The sequence below is a fragment of the Schistocerca piceifrons genome, chromosome 1 (genome assembly GCF_021461385.2).
Source record: "Schistocerca piceifrons isolate TAMUIC-IGC-003096 chromosome 1, iqSchPice1.1, whole genome shotgun sequence".
Lineage (NCBI taxonomy): Eukaryota > Metazoa > Arthropoda > Insecta > Orthoptera > Acrididae > Schistocerca > Schistocerca piceifrons.
In genome coordinates, this window is record NC_060138.1 from 498,736,435 (window position 1) to 498,761,899 (window position 25,465).

At 41.2% G+C, this 25,465-nt stretch overlaps 1 protein-coding gene across 6 annotated transcripts in view; it reads left to right on the forward strand.

Annotated features, from left to right (window-relative positions):
- Nucleotides 1-25,465, forward strand: part of LOC124796249 (peroxisomal membrane protein 2) — a 75,267-nt gene that overhangs the window by 16,734 nt on the left and 33,068 nt on the right. For all 6 annotated transcript variants that reach the window (XM_047260373.1, XM_047260365.1, XM_047260388.1 and 3 more), the window contains exon 4: nt 18,070-18,232. In XM_047260373.1, the coding sequence (XP_047116329.1) occupies nt 18,070-18,232 (163 nt within the window). The remainder of the gene's footprint in view (nt 1-18,069; nt 18,233-25,465) is intronic.

Genomic DNA, 25,465 nt, shown 5'->3' on the forward strand with positions numbered 1-25,465 from the left:
TACACTATGCTTGTCCATCCACTTTTAGAATACTGCTGCACAGTGTGGGATCTTTACCAGATAGGATTGACAGAGAACATCGAAAAAGTTCAAACAAGGGCAGCATGTTCTGTATTATTGCAAAATATGGGAGAGAGTGTCACTGAAATGATACAGGATTTGGGCTGGTTATCATTACAAGAAAGGCATTTTTCGTTGCGACAGAATCTTCTCATGAAATTCCAATCACCAACTTGTTCCTCCAAATGCGAAAATATTTTGTTGACACTGACGTTCATAGGGAGAAATGATCACCACGATAAAATAAGGGAAATCATACCTCGTACGGAAAGATATAGGTGTTCGTTCTTTCCATGTGCTACACGAGATTGGAGTAATAGACAATTGGGAAGGTGGTTCGATGAACCCTCTGCCAGGCACTTAAATGTGATTTGCAGAGTATCCATGTAGATTTAGATGTAGGATATTCCCTGCAATATCTGGTTTGTACAAGAATGGATAGCAATATCTTATTAACAATTAAAACCAAATTCGTTATAGAACACATTGAGAACATGTTTGGAGAGGTGGCAGCACTGGAAAATATGTAGAGTGGCACTCTCTTGTGATTAAGGCAACAGGTGTTGCGAACCTTTCTTTCCAGTTCCTCTCTTGGTTTTATTCCAGTTACTCCCCCCTCCACACATACACAAAAGGTTTAACATGACTTTGGGTATAATACTTACCATGACTTGATTCTACATTCAACAGGGAATTATGTACAGCCTTTGACAGGAAATATAGCCGCCACAAAGAGTAATTCCAAATTGTTTACTTGAAGTGACAAGAAAACTTAGAATTCTTAGTATGGCCCATCTGCATGGTCTGGCAACATCATAGGGTGTTTAAGTATCTGGAAGAAGTATTGTTTTCCACTACAGTTGCAGTGCTATATCGTCTCATGGTCTAACAGTAAATGTTGCCCACAGTAGACACAAAGTGGAAAGTTCCAGACTTTATGGTTCTACTCCAACTACCGCATTTCCCTACAGTACTACTTGAGTATGACACAGGACAGTACGCAGGTATAGACTATTTCGAAGTCTGAATTGCATAACGTCACATCTTAAAAATTTCTGATGTTTAGACATGCTTGAAAACAGAATTTTGCTCTAAGGTTATCATGTCAAATTGTAATTCATTTGTATTATTGCAGTACTTGTTTTTATTGCAGTGTTCCATTAGTTTATTGAATGTTAATGGCAAGCAAAACAGAAAAATTAAATCATGCAAAATATACTATCTCAAATTATGTAAAACAGCCTGTCAGTGCTCAGGTAGTTTGGAGATTTGACGTTTTTGGAAATCTACTGGTTAAGAGTTAATAATGTTGTCAAGCCGGGTTCAAAGTGTATTTTCATCTGGAAAGACATTGCCTTGATAGCTTCTTTTGTTAAATCAGAAGAGTGCAAGGAGGTGTCATTGTACAGTAGCAACACTCGGTGCAGTTATCGTGGCTGTTTTACTTACACTGTGGCTGAAAGGTGGTTCACTTATTGGCAACAAATGCCAGTTGCTATGGACATGCCCTTGAGGAACAGTTCTTAGTACCCGAGAAGCTTTTTGTGCCACCAGATTCAAAATATTATCTGTTGACACTGCCATTTGCTCGATGAGATGTCTTCTGTTAGGCCTCAGCTGTTAATTTCTTCTTAAGAAGTTGAAGTACTGAGATTATAATGTGTCGTTAGAAATAATATTGCATAGCAATCTCAGTGAGTGAAGTGAGGTAGTTACAGAAAAATGCAAATTTAGTCATCAATTTGATTTTTGTTGCTTTGAATTAGAGTGTACAGTACACCTGCACGTGTGCTTTGAACCTACCACATTGAATGAAAATGTCAAACGAAGGTTAAATGGTAGCTGCTCATCGCATTTACCAATTATTGGGGCTTCCTGAATGTGGAAAATTATCCATGCAGGCACGATCGTTGTTGAATCAAGGAAGACATTTTCTGATGTGATTTGTCTGATGGCATTTGTTCCACATACACCACAAATGTTTCTTTTATAAGATTCATGTGTGGCACATGTGTAATTGAAACAGTATTCACACTAACTTGTTAGCTCTTACTCTTTTTCTAGCAAAAGTACACTCATTCATACACATAACCACCCAAACACACTCTTCTGCAGTTGTGACAAGACTAATTATTGATTATCGAGTATTGATTGCATTTGCCTGGGCAGGAGGTGGATAGGGACACATGAAGCAAGAAGAGGTTAATGGGATAGTGAGTGGTAGGTCTTTCAGGAGAGGGAGAAGCGAGGGACACATGAGGCAAGGAGGACTGGAGCAACTGAAACACATTGTCTGCCAGGTTTGAACAACATCTCATCGTGCCCTGAAATGGGTATGTCCTACCCATTATCCATCGCATCCCTCCCACAATGGTATACTGCCACCCACCAAACCCACACAATATCCTTGTCTCTCCTTACTCAACTCTGTCCCTCATGGCTCATATCCCTGCAATAGGTATACATGCAAAACGTATCCCATACATCCTCCCACCACCATCTACACCACTCGGGTCACAGGCATCTCCTATCCCATCAAAGGCAGAATTACCTGTGGAAGCAGTCACGTGATCTACAAACCAAGCTGCGACACCATGCTGCTTTCTGTATGGGCATTGCAGCTAACAAGCTGTTTGTCACTGACAAAATGTGGCCAAGAGACAGCTGGACCACTCAGTTGCTGAACTTGGTACCTAACACAGTGTGACTTACTTCAGTGATTGGTTCACATGCTACACAATCTGATCCTACCGATACCAGCATATCTGAATTGCGCAGGTGGGAACTCGCCCTGTAAAACAAAATATCCTATGTTCCCATTCACCTTTCCCCCCTCCCCTGGCCTCAACCTTTGCTAGACCATGTCCTTCACTGTCCAGCTGCCACCCATTCCATACCAAAAAGTCCATTCCACACACCTAGCCATCCTTGGTCACCATATCTGCAGTGAAGAGCATTCCCTCTCCAAATATACCAAGCATCTCACGTAGGTCTCTGAGGAGCTAAATTACCATCCTTGCCCCCATTCCAGCACTACGTAGCCATTTATTTCACCAGCAAACCCACAATTCTTTTTTCCCCTTCTCTTCTTCTATCCTTTTCTGCTCCCCTTTCACCCTCCATTCCCCTCAAACTTCCCACGTGCACTTAGGAGCCCCATCCTGACCCACCATGACCTTGCACATACCAGAAGCAGCACTACACCTTTTACCATACCTACCCTGCTGTCCCTCCCCTGTCCGCCCCATGCCGCCTCCTTACCCCCACCATATGCCTCAACCTTACCTCCACCATTACCTCCTGGAGTTCGCGTTCGGCTCTTGCTCTGGCAGCTTAACTTCACGCTACCTGTAACTTTCCCAGTGGGTGTGAACCCTTCACCATCTTGGCTTCGTCTCACTCTATCACCTTCATTTTCACAACCTCCACGTGGAACTTCGTGATGGTCCCTTTGTGTACGCTGATGGCTCTAGGACTGACCGTGGCGTTGGGTGTGCCTTCGTCATTGGTGCCACCATTTTTTGGTATCGGCTTCTTTTTTGGTGTCGGCTTCCGGCACACTACTCAGTATTTACTGTATAGCTCTTTGCCCTGTATCAGGCCACGGAGTACATCCGGTGACAAAGCTTTTCAATTGTGCCCTCTGCTCAGACTCTCGCCTCTTTGTGCTGTACACTGCTCGTCCTTAGTGCATTGGGTCCAGGAAAACTGTCATTAGCTCACTGTTGATGGAGCCACTGTGATGTTTCTGTGGGTTCCTGGTCATGTCAGTCTACCAGGAAACAAGGCTGCTGACACTGCTGCCAAGGCTGCAGTCCTTGTACCTCAGCCCATTAGTGCTTATATTCCTTCCGATGATCTCTGTGTTGCTGTCTGTCCAGAGGTGATGTCACTTTGGCATTGCCACTGGTCCTCCCTCCATGGGACTAAGTTCCAGGTTATTAAACCTCTCCCAGTGGCTTGGATGACCTCTCGGCCCTTCCGCTGCGAGGAGATAATTTTAACTAGGTTGCTTATTGGGCACTGCCTTTTTAGCCATTGCCATTTGTTACGTGATGCTCCCCCACCACTTTGTGCACATGCACATTACGCCCAAGTTTTAACGGTCCATCATGTTTTGACGGAATGCCCATTTTTTAAACACTTACGTTCCCACTTGGATTTGCCATCTGATTTATCGGCCATTTTAGCAAACGATGCGCAGGCTGTCGACCGCATTTTACATTTTATCCATCATAGCAATATGACGAAGGCCATTTATATTTTAGTTCTGGATCTCCATTTCTCTATGGTGTATTTTATAGACCTTATCCATGTCCCTGTTATTAGCTGTCTTCTCTTGCGTCAATTGGGGTAGACGTGTAGTCTTTTTTAACTCCACTCTGTCTTTGTGTTCTGTAGTTTTGACATGAGCGTGTATGATCCTAGCTATTTTTGCACCCTAAAACAAAACACACACACACACACACACACACACACACACACCAGATTGCTTCTCCCATCAGGCACCTTTGCAGCCCATAGTCCAGCCACAGTGCCCAGAGACTTTGGTGATGTGTGTGTGAGAGTTGTGGTTGTGTAAATATGTGTGTGTTTTTTACTTCAGAAGAAGGCCTTCTTGCCAAAAGCTTCATTGTATAACAGTCTTCTTGTTGTGCCTGTCTGCAACTCTGTGTGTCCTTTGTATGGTAAGTAGCAATATATCCTTTTCGTAATATTGGTATTCTATCCTGGACTTTCCATTGTTTCGTAATTGTTGTTTGTAAGATTCAAATTCGCAAAATTCAATATGTAACTGCGAGACAAATATTAGAACTTCAAGTAAAAAATGACAACTGATAAATACGCTCATTGTAACCGACTTACCAACACGGCAGGCATAAATGTTTCGATCTTATCCATCAACCTAATTTTGTTTTAGGTAACTTTTCACTGTGATGGTAGTTTACGTGCTTCAGCATTCCTCATGTCACGTGCTGTGTGAGCAGTAGTTATACCATTGTGTTACTACATAGTGTTCTTGCCATTTGCCAAGGTTATTTCACATGAAAAATCTAACTACAGTAATATACAATTTTGTGTTTGCTTGTATGAGAGCAGAAATATGTCTAAGGGCACACGGCATTGCGACCACCTGAGTGGATGCCAGCTGGTGTGAGGTGCCTTGTTGCCAATGCCAAATGGCTACTGCAGGGCAAGAAAACTATCAAGGATAGGTTGTTCTGGTCTTGACACAACCAAGGGCTCTTTTGTGGAAATGTTTCCGGAAGTTTTCACCATTACTGTTGGATTAGAAAGTGAAACAAATGATCTTTGAGTTTCTGTTGAATGTATACTTTTAACAGTTGCATACCAATTGGGGGGGGGGGGGGGTCAGTAACTGACCCCAACGAAGTTTTTAGGCTAAAACTCCTGTCCTGTTCAGTAGTTTATTTAATAAATACATGACATTTATAGTAATTATAATTGCTACAATTGACAATAAGAACAGCTTTTGGTTTACACTCATTGTTGAGTTACAGTGATTATTATAACTGAAGGTGTAGCAGGTCAACAATCACCATTCGCAGTCAACCGGTAAACAGTGTGGTGAGTGGAAGGTAATATCTTTGTGGCATTTGACAGAATGTACAAGAAGATGAAATTGACAGGTGATGAAATTAGGAATTTGCTTCAGAGTTCTGACAATGAATTTAGTGGTGAACTATCCGAAAGCTCAAGCAGTGAAACTGAAGATGTAGTCATGGTAATTCCAGATCAAGTAGTTTCTGACAGCAGCAAGTTGGATGAAAGTGAACAGGGTAAGCATTGATTTTTATTACTTTTTGCAGATATTTTGGAGTATATTAGGAAGTGTGTCTTGGTAGAGTGCTTAGTTTGCTAGTGTTCGGTTCTGTTTTCATATTTTTATAGATATTCAACCAACAAGAAGATGACCCAGGCCGAAAGCACAAATTGATCAACTTGAAAAAGACATGGTGGCTCCATCAAGTATGATATGGAAGAGAAGCCCTTATGTAAATCAAAGGAGGAGGTCTGTTGCTGATGTAATGAGAACCCTGAAAGAAACTAATCCAGGGATAAAATCTGATACACCAGGTAAAGCTTTTCTCAGGTACTTCGATGATAACATCCTGGATAACATTTTGATGTGTACCAATCAAAAGCTTGGAAATCTTAGGGAATCATCTGAAGATATTTTCATAAAAAATTCGAAAGCATTTCAAAGGGAAGAAATTGTGTCAGTAATTGGAATTCTATTGAACTGTGGAGTCCATAGACAGAACAAATACAGTTTACGTGATATATTTAGTAAAGGAAACTTTCCGATGTACTGAGCTTCATGTTCGGAGCATAGACTGAGGCTCTTACTGAAGTGCTTGTGTTTTGATGACACTCTAACTCGAGCAGCTAGAAAACAGACCAACAAGTTTGCTCCTATCAGGGATATATGGAACATGATAGGAAATTTCCTGAGTTTCATAATCCTAGTGAGTCAGCCACAATGGATGAAGAACTTGTGACCTTCCATGGGCGATTCCCATTCAGGCTACATATTCCAACAAAACCAGGAAAATATGGAATAGAGGTGAACCTGTTATGTGATTCAGATACGAAATACTGCTTCGCTGCGGATCCTTACGATGGAAAGCACGCTAATGAGAAGAACCATAACAGTGGCCCTGAAATAGTTAGAAGATTGATTGAAATGTCTAACTTGAAACAATCTGGAAGAAATGTTACCGTGGACAGAAAGTTCACTACCGTTCCACTCGCATCTGATCTTTTGAAAGAGAAAATGACTACAGTTGGTACTATTCGAAGTGACAAACGCAATGTTCCTACAGAACTCCGTCCTGTTTGTCTAAAAAAAGCTACACCAGGAACAATCAGATTTGCCTTTAGTGATGATGCCACTTTAGTCAGTTACGTGCCTAAGAAAGGAAAGGTTGTTACAGTATTGTCAACCCAACATCATGATATGAATGTGACGGAAGAGAAGCCAGACATCATCCTATTCTACAATTGTACAAAGTCAGAAATGGATAGATACAATAAGTGTGTAAGAACGTACAGCTACCGTCGAGCAACACGTCGATGGCCAATGGCGCTGTTTTTCAACTTGATTGACATTGCAGCATACAATTCATATGTTGTATTTCAAGATACACACAAGGAATGGACAAAGAATTACCCGACAAAGAGTTCTGGAAGAAAGAAGTACCTGAAAGATCTTGCTCGTGAACTTTGTGACCTCAACATGAAAAGACGCACTCAAAATGCTGTAGGCCTACACTCAAAATACACTACAGTGTTATCAACTTTTGGGTATGAGTGTAATCAAAATCAAGGTGCTGTGTGCAGAGGAAACAATGTTACGGAGCCGCGATGGAAAGTAACATGTGCAGCTGTGCATAATCTGCCAAAGAAAGTGTGCTGTTACTTATGCGCCAGAAGCAAAGACCGTAAGTACATGAAGACTTGCACTTCTTGCAGGAAGTATATCTGCCCTGCACACACCAAGAAAGAAGAAGTAGTTCGTATTGTAAAGTGTTCTGAATGTGAATCTGAGTAATCCTTGAATTGTGAAATTAATACAAATAAATGTAAAAAAACTATTTATTTTTTACTAAAAATGTCCCAGAAACCCTTTCCCAGTAATAATAAACAACATTTTAATCTTCTAATCTGCCAAAATTATGGAAATACATAAGTAATGTGATTTATCCTAGATAGAGAATGTGTGATGGTTGTGGGGTCAGTCGCTGACCCCTCCCATTGGCATTGGCCAGTGCAACATACAGCATTGGTATGCAACTGTTAAGAGACAAACTAAATGAGGTTTAAAAAAAATCAAAGGAAGGAGTGAACAGGAATTTATGACTTTGGTTTACAGTGTGCAACTTACTACATGAAAACGAGTAGATACAGGTCTACAACATGTCTATCAGAGGACAAAAACTTTCTTTCGAAACATTCACATCCTATAGTGTTGCCAGATTGTGCAGATGGCCAGACTTCGAATTGAGTTAGTTTTATTGGTATATTAAATGAATGACTCAGAATTAATCTCTGTAGTTGCCAGCTGGCAGCCAAGTTTTACGTCAAAAGCTGTACCAGTCTGGAACAATAGGAGGTACAGTTTGTTTACCAGGTCCAAAAGACAACCAAGTAGACACAGCAGCATACATCGTAGCATTTCAAATGACTTCTCTTCGGGGAAAAAAGTAATGACTATCGACTACCATTGTGATTTTGAACCTGTTGTGCCACCACCCATGCAGCATTTTAAGTGCCTTGATTTTGGCCAGACCACATCCCCATGTGCTTGCAGGCTCACATGTGGTAACTGTGCCACCGACAGCATGTTGGGACACTTCTAAACACCTTCCAAACTTTAACTGCCAGAATCAACACCCCAGATGCTCACCAATGTGCCCTGCTTACAAAAGGAAGTGGAATATATACTCTTGATTGATTATCACACTTCAGTGCAAGTAAGAAATATGAATGCCTTTGTCCTGTCAACATTTTGAGTAGTTTTGTAACAACTGTTGAATAATCTTTGCCTGCACAGATAATATCAACTGCTCCCCTCTTGGGAGCCGTCCTCCCAGAATCGTGCAGGTTCACAACTCGACACATGCCAGTGGCTGAAGGAGCCACAGGTTGCAGGTTGCATTGCTGTCAGTTCTTAATCAGTACATGATCTTGAAACAAATAAACACCCACAAAAGTTGAAACCTTCAAAAGACGCGAAGGAAAAGAAGAAGCAATCTTGCCCCCTACCCCCCCCCCCCCCCCTACCCCAACCATTCTAAACTCCTCTTCATGGATATCATACCCTCCTAAATGGTGGTTAATCATGATTGTAGGCATGACTTTCTGCCACTGGTCCCTTCACATCCTCTCTTCCTCCACATAACACTCAGAGAGTGACCATTCAGTGGAACTGTAACTGACACAGTGGTGTGCAAAACTTAAGGACGGAAGTAACTTTCGCCTGGTGTGTCACTGCCAAGTAACATAGCTCAATGAAACTTGGGCCATACATAGAAAGAACTGCTACAGTATAATACAAAAGGTCAGTGAGTGAAAGAAATATGCAATGAGACGAACAGAAATTACACTTTTGTTCAGAGACAATAGTGATACTGAAGTGACCATGATTTATGAGGGTTTCCTGGATGTTACAGAAGGTGGGACATTGTTCTTAATAACATGTGTGATCACCTTGGTTGGCAGTGTATGGTCTGCAGAGTGCTCCAATGATGGCCACAGTGTTAGTAAAGAGTTGTTGTGGTAGAGCAGTACATTCCTCCACCAGAATGGTTGACAACTGCTGGATAGTTGTTGATGCATGTGGACATGCCGCATTCTCTCTCTTCAAAGCATCCCACATGTGCTCAATGGGATTGGAACCTAAGAACAGGCAGGCCAGCCCATTTGCGAAGTATTCTCTTGTTGCAAGAGCTGCTCCACCTACACTGTTTAATGCAGTCACATATTGTCATCCGTACAAATAAAGTCAGGGTTGAATGGACCCCTGAAAATAAGCACATGGGAATGGAGTATAATGTCACAATAATGTTGACTGGTGAATGTACCATGTTCAAGAATTTGGATTTTGGTACGCCCATGTAACTTAATGCTTCCCCACACCATAACATCTAGACCACAAAAAATGATAGTGTTCAACAATGTTTCTGAGTGCATTATGTACTGCCATATGGTAAGATCTGGAAACATGTAGTGCACTCAAGAACACACATGATTGTTTTAGTGGTACAGATGTTATGGTTTGTGGAAGCATAATGATACCTAATCCTTTTGCTTCTAGTTATGTACCCCACTGATAAATTTAATCATAAATTATGAGCACAGACCGGCAGTCATTGAAAAATTGATGGTTGGAGCAAGTGAGGAAATGTGTGTACTGACTTCCAAATCTGTGAATGCGGTATACTCACTGCTTGACATTATGGCTCTGTACTCTTTCTCCATATGTGTCTTTCTAGGCGCCCTTTTTGGTGAGACTTCACTTTTATGGGTGACACTTTGTGACCGCATTGAACTGCTCAGGTGGAGGAGCTCTTCAAATGTGGAGGATATTTGGCAAATGGACTGGCCAACCCATTCCCTCGATTTAAACCCATCGGGCAGGCGTGGAGTGCATTTGGAAACATTGCTGTACAACCATGCACCAACGACCATCAACCTACTGTCAACTGCTGGTGGAGAAATGGAACGCCCTACCACGAGAAATCATTACCAACAGTGTGGTCAGCATGGGAGCACTTTGCAGAGCATGCATTGCCGACAGTGGTGATCACACACCCTATTAAGGACAATGTCCCACCTTTTGTAATGCCTGGGCAACAATCATTTGTGGTGACTTTAGTCTAGTTATTATCTTTGAATAAAATTGTCATTTCTGTTTATCTCATGGCCTGTTTCATTCAGTTGCCTTGTGTGCTTTACTGTTGCAATTCTTTCTATGTATGGTCCAAGTTTCATTGAGCTTTATTACTTAAGTTTTGCACGCCAATGTATTACAGCATCTCTCTGAACTTTTAAAATGTGACAAGCATTTTGCATGCCAGTTTCATCAAAAATTAGAATATATTTATCCCTCTGAGTCTGACAGCAGGCAAAATCAATATGAAAAAGTTATTGATATTAAAAGCGCGGTGACTGGCAGTAGGATACCCTGTGTATTTTGTATAACTCTATTAACTCAGTGACAGTTTAAAGGATTATGAACGTTTCTGGAGCACGTGCAGATGTGCAGCTTGTTGAACTTGAGACAGAGTAACAGGAAATGCCTCAGGCATGCAGGTCAGTGACTGGTGGATGGGGTGGAGTTATGAGTGGCATAAGATTCCCAGAAGGTCGGCCCGGAACCCAGAGGAGGTGGCAGCCACAACACTACTGCTTGTGGCTTACATCCAACCAGAGGGCAGTACACCACTTGTGCGGGATTTAGGGGTGCCTTTCCATGTTTTATGACTTCTTTTGAAGGTAGCATCTGCTACTTGTAGAAAGGACAGCCACAGGAAACACTGTCCAGCCTTCCAGTGGTCTTCTCTAAATTTTGTGAACCCCGTTGCAAGGCTGTGGACATTGGCGGGAGAATGTGTGGTTGGTGTAAAGATATGTGATGTCAGATCAAAGTGTTAAAATCAATGCTTTTTGGTAGTTGAGAGAGTTTCATGTTGTCATCGGAAGCTGAAAAAGACACACTATTTTTGGCAGGGTTCTCCCTTGGAGGAAACCTTTGCGATTGGACTGCCGTGGTTCATAATTTTGTGATGGCAGCTTTTGGTGGCAAGGAATGGGCAGAGTGTGTGAGTGAGTGCCATGAGGGAGGCAAATCAGGATAGGCTGCGTGTATTCACATCAAATTCATGTTGGGATGTCTTGGTGTCCTGATTGACTTGGCATAGCAGCACAGTAGAGGCTGCTGCACCTTGGAGTACTGCTAAGATGCTGATGACTCCAACTTTGCGATGGGGCCATCACGGCTGCAGCGCAAGCTCGGCACAGCACAGTCACACTTAACGGTAAGCATACATAAATCACTGCACGGCAGAGTAGTCAACACTTAAGGAATCCAACACGATTGCCTGTCTCATCTCCTTTTCCACTGCTTGTAAGTGTGTGGACTTCTGAGTTTCAGTTACTGTTCTGATCAAGAATTACAGGATTAAACAGTTATCGCTGAACTTTGGGAGGGAGTAAATTCTGAAGAGGCCAAGAAGTAACTTAACTGATACGGGAGAGACACTGCTTTTCATTTAATCTTCATGCAAATTTGAATATATATGATTGTCAAAGGTTTTTGAATATTCACGTTGTATGTTGATTCCATAAATGTGTTTGTGAATAAATGTGAGTACTGAATTTAATCATTGTTTCTGTTCGATCTCTTCAGTTACTTTTAAGTTGTAGCTTTTAATCTATATCCAGGAAGATATTAGCAGTCATTTGAAAACCATAACCAACTTACTTCTCCGGTCAGATAGCGTTAGTCAAAGTAAAATTTTGTGCAAATTCCCCACTTTAAGAACTATGTGTAGGGCCTTAATTTTCATGTTATTTATTTAACTTTGTGCATAAAAATTTAGAGATTAGTTCTTAAGGGGGTGGCCTACCCACAATTAGTTTTGGAAGATTAAGGGGAATTCTACACCATGGGATTTTGCATTTTGACAGTGTCATCCTACTTAGTAGTCTTTTCAGCCCTGCAAGAAACACAGTTCTCTGGCAGTTACTACCTTGTCCTCAGACATCCCTTCCAGGGGACTCACAACACTTTTGTAAGTATGTGCTAGGCCAACACAGGCCCTCAGCCCTTGCAGCACTGCTTCCCTTTCTGTGCTGCAAGCCCATCCTTCTACTGTTCTTTTCTGCCTTTGCCTTTCCATTTGACGGTCTTCTTGATGCCAACCACACTTGGATTTGGTTTCTGATTTTGGATATTCATTTTTCGCTCCTCCCCGCACCACATTTATCTCTTCCAGCCCTGTATATACCTTTTCATCCTAAACTACATGGTCCCTACTGTTGGTTTTGACACATCACACCTCTTCCAAATTTTACAGAAGTGGGATCATGCAAGGAAGGTTGCCCAATGTGGTGTATATTTCACCTTTGTGCATTTCTGTCTTTGCATGCTTCATATCTGGCAGCGGTAGCATGCCCAAAACTGAACATGGGTAGGGTGGGGGACCATCAAGTACCTGCATGCTGATAACCCCATGACCATGCACAGTGTGTGCTATTGGTGTCTGAGCTGGAACCACTGCACAGAATCCAAAAAGGAGCATGTGCCCATTATGGCTGGGGTACATGGTCTCCAGGCAACGGATTACTGGCTAGGCAACCATTGCTGTGGAATGGGTAGAGGGCCTGTCAGAGTTGGTGGATGACTTGTGTATGAAGCAGATTAAGCGTTCTTCCACTGGTGGCCGCACGGCTCCAGCAGTCTCTTCTGAAAGAAAAGATTCTTTAAATGCTGGGAGATAGGACCCCAAAATGCTACCTTCTTTGACTACCCCTTGGGAGGAATGCAAGTCTGAGAGATAAGGGGAGAAATACTTCCCCCAAATACTTAGTTTGCTCTAAGACTGATGGGGATACCGTTTTGACCATAAAAACATTATTCTTTGTTGAACACCTTAAAGAAAGGTTTGGGGAAGTAGCAGCGATAACAGAAATGAAGAGTGGCTCAGTCCTGATTAAAATGGCATCCCTTGCCCAGTCATGAGTGCTGCTTGTCTGTAACAAGCTGGGTGGCATTTCTGTAATTATCACCCCCTATAACTATCTTAATGTGGTACAGGGCGATCTTTCACTGCAACCTTCTTTTACAGACCGAGGACAAGTTACATGCCAGTTTGAAGTAATGGGGCACACATTATGTCTGTTGTGTGCAACGGGGACCAAAGGTCATTAGTGTTGCTAATGGGGCCTTCATCTTGACCTTTGAAGGCCTGAAAAGGTCAAGGTGATGGTTATCAATGTAGTGTGAAACTGCAAGTACCCCAACCCACGTGGTGCTTCATATGCATGAGATTCAGGCACATCTTTTCATTGTAATGCCTGTCCTTTCTGTAGAGATTGCAGATATCAGTTGCATACAAACGTTTCATGTGCCCTCCCTCGTCTGTGTCAGTTCTGGAGAGCACATTCCCCCTGTTCAGTGGAAAGCAACATTCCCCCTGTTCACTGGACTGCACCATCGTCCAACAGGAAAAGAAAATACAAGACCCTTGACCAACTGACATATCAAGAGGCCAAGAAGAAATATGATCATTTGCATCTTACATCTTTGGAGATGAGGGTACCAGAACCAGACCTGTAGCCGCTGTCAATTGTTGGAAGCTTGAATCACAGAATAGTGTATCCTGGTTTCTCTGAACAAACTGTGGGCAGTAAAGTGAGCCACAACCATGTCGCAATCTTCCCTTCGTGCTTCTCACAGGGAATCCACCATTCTGTTAGCTTCGCATTGACCACAATTGGCTGACAAATGGCCACATTCTGTAGTATGAAAATCCACACCATTGTCAGTAAGGTGTCTTCTGATGGTGGCCAACATTCTGCTGGACTGCTCCAACTTGGCCACATTACGGTGAAATCTTAAACTTACTGGCATGATGCCTCTGATGCTATCAGACAATGTCAAAGTGGCTGATCTGGTTTTATGTTTTACTTGTGAAGGTGGTTTCTACTCCTTTCTGTGAGGTAGGATATCTTGGCCTCACTGACAGCTTGAGGGACTGCTCTGACCCAGAGGACCCGCAGCTGCCCTTGCTCAAGGGTCCAACCTGTCTCATGCCTTTCCCACCTATTTGTTGTTCTTGTTCTTTTACATTTGTCATTTTTAACATCTTCTTGTTGTTGTTGTTCTTCCCTGTCCTGAATTTTTCCCAGGAGCTTTTTGTCACCACAATTGTTCGAATTAGCGTCAGTATGTGTCTCGGCTCTCTGCAGGTCTAGGGTAACAGCATGTCTCATGTTTCAGTGTTGTTATCCTTTTCATTAAAGTCATTGATGGGCTCCATGGCTTGTGCTTATTTCCGCTCTTTATGTTGACAACTTTTGCATTTGGTGCAGCTCTCAGCCTGTAGCCTTACCTGCACTTCAACTTCTGGCAGCCATGCCTGGGCCTTTCGCCACGGCTTGCAGTTTTCATCTACGAACTGCACTTCAGCAGGGCACTGGTCTTGTCACAACTAGACTACAGATGCCAGATATGTGGTTGCCAGACATGTGGTTCAGCAGCACCATCAGCTTTGCAACTGTTAGCTTCAGTTCATCATTGTGGGATAAAGCTAGCCATCAGCACCTATCGTATGAGTCCTGTTGACAGTCTTCCGATGGAAGCCAGGACCGTACCTTTGCTCTACATCAAAAACTGCTAAACAGTTACAAAACTACCAGCCACCAAGTTCCTAGCCATCCAAACTATGTCTTTTTTGTAGTTCAGAGTGTCAACCCTGGCAGCCAACCCAGGCAGCTTTCAAATTTGAATGCATTTGCAAAGGGACATCCAGTCCCCTCCTTGCATGGGTGACCCCATATGCTTCCCCCTTATCTGTATCCAGGCCACAGATCCAGATAGACCTGTTCCAAGGGCCTTAAGTGTCTATTGCACTTGTTATTTTCCATGACTGTCAGCCCTCCAGGAATACCAAGATGCTGAAATAATTTTACTGATGGCTCCAAAAATGCACAAAAGACAGGATATACTTTCACACATGCAGAAGACCAGGAAAAATATTCTTTAACAGAATCCTGTAGTGTCTCGACCACAGAACTGGTGGCTGTGGCTAAACCGCTGTGTTTCATCAAGAAGAAAACTTGTAATTGATTTTTCGTGTGCAGTCATTATGAGCAGTCTGAAGGTTATTGATTGATGCTGGCCTCACAAACCAGCACTGTATGCTACCCATGATCTTTTTTATAATCTCAACCACTCTGCATGCCCAGTCATTTTCCTCTGGATCTTGAATTATATTTTAATATCAGGTAAAGAGCTAACTGATTAATTAAGCAGGGAAGTGATCTCACAGTCAACATTGGGTATGAGGATACCAGGCATTGGTTTGCAGGTGCTGATGGAACTTACAATCCGTGGCTGATGAAGGAAAATGGTAGGTTGCTGCTTCCTCCCAACAAACTGTGTGTCATGAAGGAGACCACTGCTATGTGGTGTTTCTTTTTCTATTTGTCTTTTGCTTGCTTCACACTGGCCTTACCCACCTGACTCCCCATTTTTATCCCACTCCAATATTCCCTCTCCAATGTAACTGTAGTACTTCAGTCTCACTGCATGCCCTCCTCAAACGCCTTTGATGATCGCAGGGTCTTATGCACCCCTCATCCTCATAGGCTGACAGTGAAAGGACAGATTTTATGTTTTTTCCAAGAGAGTGGTTTTCTCCCCAGCTTTAATGTTTCAACCGTACTTGCACCCAGCTTATTAACCTGGTTGTTCACCTTTTACTTACTGTTTGTTAGCTTTCACATCCTGTTCTGATATTTGCTATGTTCTTAACTCTTACCCACTTATACTCACTTTGACCTCCCCTTCATCTACTTAGAAGGTATTTTTTATTGCATCACTATTTTACATACATCAGCTAAGGCTCCGATGGAGAGGAGGCTCAACTTTTCGCAGCAGATTAGCCTGAGGGCCCCCCCATCTGCCTCTGACATACACACTGGCACAATCTAGCAACCCTTTTTATATTTCCTGTAATTGCTTTTAACTATGAGTGCTGCTGTTAGTGTTCCAGCCTATCATCTTCCATATCCCATAGTAATTCACTTTGTCAGCTTTTATATATAGTTAGCAAAACTGTCCCCTGTGGTTTTGTTCTGCGATTGAGGCATTGTTGACATCATCGTTTTGTCCCTTAATTCTTCAAACAACAACCAACCAACATTTGCACCTCTTTACCTGAATTTTTCCTGCTAGCTAGGCAAGTAATTAGCAGTACATTTCTTTATACATTTGCTGAACAAAAATACTTTTTCCCTTTCATTATATTTAATTCAACTTGTGTAATCATTGAAGCTATAATTGCCATGTGATTACTTATTTCTTCTTTTACACTAGTTGGTTTAGAGGTTAAGTTTGTTTATTGTTAAAAATGTAGGGATATTACCATGTTAATTAATTTCTCTAACTGTTTGAAATAACTTTAGTGCATCATTTTTACTTCAAGGGTTATCCAGGGGGTAACCATATTCATATAGAATGGAAAGAGGGACAGCTGGGATAATGAGAAAGTGGCACTGCTTCTTTTTGACCTACAGAGCCCACAAAATGTTTAAAAGTGAATTGACAGATATTCAGTATTATGACAGAAATGGCTCTTCAATGAACTAGTACAGATAATTAATGAAAAAATTGCAAAAAATGCATTTCTTGTTATGGCAGTTGTCAGATAACTTTCCACATATTTCTTGGAGTTTTGCGCACGAGATTCTGTAAACAATTAGGGTACCACACATTTGGTGCTTGTTTGTCTCCAAAACTTCTTTCTGAGAACCACAAAACTCAGCTTTGGACTTGTTTTCATTATGTTACGGAAGGAGAGGGACTACTGAGCAGAATCGGACATGGTATTCTTGTCCAAATTTTCTTTGAGGAATTCTAATACTTTGATAGTTGGCATGTGTCCTCATTAAAAACAACAGTAACAATTTGTCCATTACCTTTCATAGTTGCACTCCCTGTTGTTAATGTACATTCTGAGTTGATCTGGCAGAGTTTCATGACAGGAGTACATACACACACTTTATCCATTGGCCCTAGTGTCTCTCTTTCAATGTGCGTTCCATTTAGAACTGAAGTTTTTACTAGTACGTGTTTTTTAAACAGCTTCCACTTCCAGGTCTGGAAAAATATATACAATTTTATGTGCAACATACAGTCTGTTTTAGTATCTAGTTAATGATTCAAATGTGTAAATCAGAAATAAATAATTCTCAATAACCTGCTGCAAGGCTAGTACCACTGTTAATAAGTCTGAAATCTTACAACATCCATTCTGGTGGTTGAGTGATACTAGATTCCACTTTTCTCTATCTGACCTATAACGGCATTTTTTACCTATTCCCCTTACTAAGCTATGCAAAATAAAAACAGTAACTCAGTGAATACACAGCAAACTTTGTATGAAGACCTTTCGGTGAAATATTCGTTTTGATTTCCATGTAGCTGTAAGTGTTGAACATTTATTTACTGTCTTTATTTATTTATTAATTTTAATGTCTTTTATTATTTTATATGCCTTAGTTACTTAATATTGTTGGATCATTGTAACGAAATACATTTTTATGTTATTTCAAGAAATAAATTTAATTTTTCTCAAGATTTGTAGTTTTTTAAATAATTTATTAAAATTAAAAATGCGTATAAAAATATGCTATGTAAGTGCTGCTGAAATTTATTCAGTTTTCTAAATTAATAAAATACGTAATTCTTTTTAGTTTGCTGTTTGGTGGAACAATACCCCATTTTTTCTATAAAGGACTGGATGGATTTATACCATATGGAACATCGCATCGTTCACTTAAGCAGCTTGCAGTGGAGCGTTTCATATTTATGCCTCTGTACCAAGCCTTTTCCTTGTACATGCTTGCAAGGCTAGAGGTATATCATTTCTCTCATTTTGTAAATTTAAATGGAAAGAATTTTATTTTTCAGTGCCATAACTTTTTTTATCTATTGTATAAGTGTTCGAGCAATAAACTGTCTGTAGTGACTTGCTCTAGGTTAGTATTGAGGGTAATTAATAAGTAAAAGCCATTAGCTGGGATGTCAAGGCAAAAGATTGAATATTTTGTCTTGTGGGGTTTACGAGCCAGTTCTTTCTGTAGGGGGGGGGGGGGGGGGGAGGGGAACTGAGGACAGGACAATGAATGAGCAAAGAATCACTTTCAAGTTCTGTCCTAAGCTTGGCAAGATACCAAAAGAAATTCGTGCAATGCTGGTACATGTTTATTGGGATCAAGTACTGTCCATGAAGGGTACAGTGGTTCACCGGTTTTCGAGGAGGCCGGGAAAGTGTTTCTGACAATCCCTGTAGCGGGCGACCGGTGACCACCGTCAGGTGACAAAAGCATTGAGAAAGTGAGGACATTAATCTTGAGTGACTGTCAATTAACTGTGCGCATGATAGCAGATGAACTGCAGATGAACCGTGAATCCGTGTGACAAATCCTTACCCAGGAGTGAGGGAAGAGGAAAATGTATTGTCATCTTGTGCCACATCAGTTGACTGACGATCTGAAGCAGGCACGTTTAGAGGCTTCACAGTATTTTGACGAAACGGTGGCTGCAACACCCAGTTTCTTGAACCGTATTGTCACTGAGGATGAAACCTGGTGTCTCTGATACGACCCTGAAATGAAATGGCAAAGCATGGAGCTTCTCCGACATCACCTCATCGGAAAAAGGTCAAAGCTAAAAAATCACACATCAAAACGATGCACGTCACCTTTTTTGATAGTCAAGGCATTATCCACGAGGAATTTCAACCTGAGGGAATGACGTTGAGGGTACGACCCCAGTATGCACAACAAGGTTCCTGGTTTTTTGTTCACGACAACGCTCGCCCACACACAGCCAATGTCATCAAACAGTTCCTGGCAAAAAAGGGGGTGGTGGAACTTAAACATCCATCATACTTGCTGCATCTCAATCCTCCAGTCTTCTTCCTATTCCCTCGACTCAAACTCGCTTTGAAAGGAAAGAGATTTGACGAAATTCCCGACATAAAACAAAACATGTTGGAGCTTTTGAACACCATCCCAAAGGAAGACTTTGTGCAAAGTTTCCAGGACAGGTATCACAGAGCTCAGCGGCACGTAGTTATGGGAGGTGACTATCTCGAAGGATAGTAAGGTAACTGTAGTTCATAGTTCATCTACATAACTTTATTGTCAGAGGTTGTATTTAGTTATGGCATCCAGATACATGAGACACTGAAAATCGGTAACAAAGTAAAGTTCTTTTTGCTTCTGGTGGCAGTGCGTTGAACAGTTTTACTCCGAGGTATGTATAGATATTGTGAGTCTTACTTAATCTTGCATATGCTTGGTCTAGCTTTTCTTTGAGTTGTGTATTGTGACAATGAAATGTTTGCCTTAATTTGTAGCTCTTTTGATTTTCTTTCGTGTAGACTAGGCAAATGTCATGATGCCCAGTTTCTTGATAAACGGCCTGCAAAATATATTGCTTTTGAAAATACCTACTACACATATGATAGCCTTTTTCTGCCATGTAAAAACTATTTTCACCCCAGTGGAGCTGCCACAAAGCAGTATGCAGTATGTTATGTGGCTATGAAAAAAATCATAACAGGGCTGAGCATAATGTTTTCACTTGCACAAGCTCTAAATTTATGTAACAGCTATACAACTCTAGATAATTTACTGCACATAGAATCTGTGAAGAGGTTCAAAGGTAATTTGGAATCCAAGTATCCCAAAGGTTAACATAGATACATTATTGTTGGTGTTGCATAAACTAAAAATTATGTTTTCAGTTTTCTTCTGGTTTACAGTTAGTTCACTGTCTTTAAACCAGATACTAGGAGTTCTTAGGTTGGCTAAAATTTTTTTCTTTAGGTCCTGTATGTCATTTCCAGTCGCAATGAAAGTGGTATCATTAGCATATAGAACAGAATTTCATCACATGGGACTCGATAGGTCATTAAAATAGATTAAAAACAATAAGGATCCCAGTATCCTGTATCTTGAATACCATAGCACCTTATTTATTAGAATTGGATGACTCACAGAGTCAGATGCCTTGCTCAGGTCAATCAGTAAGGCGTCAGCAGATGATTATGGTTCAAAGGCACTGAATATTATTGAAAAAACATTTTCAACAGCTTTCAGTATAAATAATTTTCCTTGAAGCCATACTGAGGGTTTGCAGGTGAAATGTTTGTAAATTTGTTGGTACATGCAATGTTCTACTATGTACATTTGAAAGTATTGGTACAAGAGAAACAGGATGATAGTTATCAACACATGACTTGGTCTCCTTTCTTATCCAGAGGGACAACTTATTTTACCTTTAAGAAAGATGCAGATCGTAACACGCTGCTGCAACTCTACAAAGCCCTTGTGCTGTCCCGACTGGATTATGGGAGTGTGGCGTATGGCTCAGCGTCGCCCTCAGCGTTGCAACTGCTGGACCCCGTTCACCACTATGGGGTTCGACAGGCGACAGGAGCATTCTGCACCAGTCCTATTAATAGCCTTCTTGCTGAGGCTGGCGTTCCTCCGCTTCATGTTCGGCGTCAACAACTGTTAGCCCTCTATACTGCTCACGTCCTTTGTTCGCCCCGTCACCCTAACTACCGTCCCCTTTTCACTAATGCAGCAGTCCATATCCCACACCGGCGGCCATGGTCAGGCCATACAATTGGGATCCGTGTTAGGTCACTCCTTAGTGAACTCGAGTCTTTGCCTCTTCCATCTGCTTTTCAGGTTCACCCACATACACCACCTTGGTGTATTCGTCGGCCGCAACTTCGGCTGGACCTCTCACGATGGCAAAAAGATTCAGTTCCTCCTGCAGTCTTGCGCCGCCAATTTCTTGCTCTCCTCGATGCATCCCGAGACTCGGAGGCTATCTATACAGATGGCTCGATGGTTGATGGCCGTGTGGGGTACGCTTACGCTCATGCGGACTATGTAGACCAGCACTCCTTGCCGGAAGGCTGCAGCGTTTACACCGCAGAGCTAACAGCCATTTTTTGTGCCCTTGAGCGTATTCGTACCAGCACTGGAGAGTCTTTTGTCATTTACAGTGACTCTCTCAGTAGTCTACAGGCTCTTGACCAGTGCTACCCACGCCATCCCATTGTTGTTGCCATCCAGGAGTCCGTTCATGCTCTTGAACAGCGGGAACGTTCGGTGGTTTTCGTATGGACCCCGGGACACGTTGGGATAGCGGGAAATGAACTCGCCGACAAGTTAGCTAAAGACGCCACCCGCAAACTGCCATTGAAGATCGGCCTCCCGGCAACTGATCTCCGATCAGTGTTACGCCGTCGGGTCTTTGCGATGTGGGCAGATGAATGGCGCGGGCCTCTCGCAGGGATTCTGTTATTCTCTGTAGGCTCCGCATTGGTCACTCTTGGCTGACGCATGGTCATCTGCTGCGTCGAGAGGACCCCCCTCATTGTCGCTGTGGTGCAACCATGTCGGTGGCCCATCTGTTGTTGGAATGTCCTCTTTTAACCGCTCTCAGGCGTGCTTTTAATATCCAGGGTGATTTATCCTCTCTTTTAGGTGACACTGTCTCTATGGCAGATCGGGTTTTAAGTTTTATTCGCGCAAGCGGATTTTATAGGTCCATTTAATTTTATTACATCACCCTCTTTTGAGCTGTATCTTTTAATTAGTTTTGTGTTGTAATTCGACTCCAGGAGGTTTTAATGTGTTGCAGAGTGGCTGGCTCATCCTATTATTTTCATGATCAGCCAGCCACGATCCTCTGCTGTACAGTTTTAATTCTTTCTGCCTTTCTTCTCTTTGTTGCTGTGCTCCGTTTTCCATGTTGCTTTATTATTGACCTTGGGGATTTTCTTCCCCTGGAATTTTTATCTTGTGCTTCGAATGACTAATGGATGGTTTCACTGTGCTCTGTGTGTTTATGAAACAAGGGACCGATGACCTATGCAGTTTGGTCCCTTTAATCCTCAAACCAACCAACCAACCTTTAAGAAAGATGCAAAAGAACAACTCATGGAAATCCAGTTTATTAGCACACAATATGGCTGTAGTATAATGTCCACCATCCTTTTAATAACAAAATTTGGCATGTTATAAAAGTCTTCTAATTTTGTGTTGCTCAGTTTTGCTATAGCTACTGCAAGGTCAGTGACAGCAATTTGTGCCCATTTGAATGAGGGTGTGTTGTGTGATAGAAATAACTTTTTTCCCCCTAGATGTTTGTTAATACCTGATTTATAGTTGCCATTTGTTGAGCTGGGTGTTCTTTGTAACCAGATTTAATGAAGAAGTTACTCATTTCATTGGATGTGATATTGATATTATCAATATTAGTATTGTCACAAGATACCTCTCCAAGCAGCCTTGCATTTGTTTTGTGATTGCTGAATGTATTTATCATTTTTCTGTTTTATAATTTCTGATCTCAACCTCTTCTTGGGTTCAAGATACTGAAGTCTATCTTCTTCAGTGTTCTTTGATCTGTTATTGAGATTGATGACCTGTGTTCTTAATTTTTTGATCTGAGGTGTGAACCATTGGTGTAAACTTCTATGATTACTTTTGCTTGGTTTCCCCTGATGTCTTTTTAATATTTTAGGACAGCATTGGTTAAACTATTACTCATGTATTATTCAGATACCATAAACATCATTCATATACAGTCATTTTTGCTACTATTTTTGTTTAAGTTCATCTCTCCTACTAATGTTTTTGTTGAAGTATCTCTTATTTCATCAATTTTTTATATATATGGGGCAGTCAAATGAAAACAAGACAATGGAAAAAATAAGTAAACTATTTATTATTTCAAAAGTAATCACCATAATTGGTAATAAATTAATCCCACTGTGAGGCAGGATAGTTAATGCCTTCATGGGAAAATGCTTGTGGTTACCTGTGGAACCATGATCATACCAAAGCATGTCCTCTTCATTCAGAGCAAATCAATGGCCGAGAGTGTCTTTCTTCAGGGCTCTAAAATATGGAAATCACATGGGGAGACATCAGAACTATATGGAGGGTATGTAAGGGCTTCCCAGTGAAACTTCTGCAGCATAGTCGAAATGTGAGCGAGCCCACATATTGCCAAGGTTGTTTTGACTACACTGCAGAAGTTTCACTGGAAAGCCCTTACACATCCTCCATATAGTTCTGATCTTTACCCAAGCAATTTCCATATTTTTGGAAACTTGAAGAAAGACATTTGTGGTTTACAGTTTGCTATGGATGAAGAGGTGCTTACCTGGGCAAAATTAGGGTTGTGACTCGTCCGATTTTCAGTGAGATTGTCCTGGAATTTAAAGTACTGTCCAGGATCCCAGTTAAGGGGACTTAGGACACACTTTTATCCCATCTTGTGCCAAATTGCAAAGGACGAGAGAGAATGGTGTGTCAATTTTCTCCGCCACTATCTGTATGTGATTCAGTACATACATTTGCCTTTTAAATGAGGGATTATTGGGTAGTTAAGTTGCCAGTGCATTTCACATCCAATTTGAGTGTTTTAGAATCAGAAAGGTTTGGTGTTTGGAAAAGATGTTTTGTCCTTCCTGTAATAATGAACACAGTTCCAAGTTTGTCTGTTCCTAAGAAGGAAGTTATAAAGTATATGGCTTTCAACAGAGACTGGTTAGGGGGAAAAAGCATTTTTCCACATGGTTGGCAAAAGAAAATGATGTCACAGCAAAGTGTGTGGTTTGCCCCGCCTTGTTTTCAATAAAATTTGAAGGAAGAAAAGCTGTAGTGGACCATCAGAAGACAAAATACACATTCCGGTGCAACAGCAGTGTTGTAAAACTAAAACAATTACAACATTCTTTGTGAAGAAACATATGTTTGAAGAAGGCACCGTGTATATGCTGTAGTTGCATTTGTTCATCATAGTGTAAAACTTGGCCTAGATACAAGTCATTGGATTGCCAAAAGAAATTGTTTCATTCCTTATTTCCAGACACTAATATTGCATCTAAAATTTCATGTGGAAAAACCAAGACAGTGACTATATCAGTCAAGATGTTGCCACAAGAGATTTTCATAAATTTTTTTGTTTTTCTGTCTCCTCAGATGCTTAACACTGAGGAAATATAAAAATTTTTCCTTGTGCAGTCCAGTACTTTGATGTTAATCATGGTATACATCAGAGACTGCTAGATTTTTATGAGTACTCCAAAGAAACCCACGGAGACATTCCCTATGCAGTAAAGAACTTTACAGACTCTAATAGCTTTAATCCAAATCAAGGAAGTACACACAGTGCTGACAATGCCCCAGTGAATTATTGCAAAAAAATGTGGATTTTGTCTTGCTGAAAAACTAAACGCCATCCAGTTTGAGTGACAATTGCAACGGCCATGTCATAAATAATACTGTAAAGCATGGTCTTTAAACATTTCATTATGATGTAGAGGCATTAGTTCTCAAAACCTACCATGAATTTATTTTCTTTCACTTACTGAGAGAATTTCCAGAGTTTGTGAAGAAAGTTTAAGGAAATATTGAGACACGTCCATACAAGGCGACTCTCAATACTTCCCACAATTGAGGAATTGTTTACTGCGGGCCTGCCATCAAGTCATATTTTATTTCAAAGGGTGAGAAAAATTGAATTGGCTGTTGAAGACATGATGCTGAAGAAACTGAACATTCACCTCATGAATGCTATCTACATTTTATACAACATATTTTGCCAGTTTTAAACTGCTCTTAGAAAACTGGAAAACAGCTCAGTTACTTCAGTTGTGTTGGACAGAATACTAAGGGACCATAAAAGTAAGCTAAAAAGCAGGGGAAAAGATACATTCTTAGGAAAGAAAGTTTATGAAATCCTAGAGGAAATACCAGAATCACATCAGCCAAGTTTTGAAAATGATGCACAATCTTTATTGTCTCATTGCATTGATTATTTGTCCCAGAACTATGATTTTTCTGAGAACAGTGTGCTCTGTCTCTCAAATTTTTCCCTTAAAAATCAAGATTTTCATCTGCAGTGATAGTATATTTTGAAGACAACCAACAAACTGAATCTCAGACTGGGTGAAGATCAGTTATACAATGCTTTCTGCAATTTCTGCAATGCGTATGCTGGACGTGACAAATGTAAAGTAGAAGACCAGAGTTTGGTAGATTTCTTCAA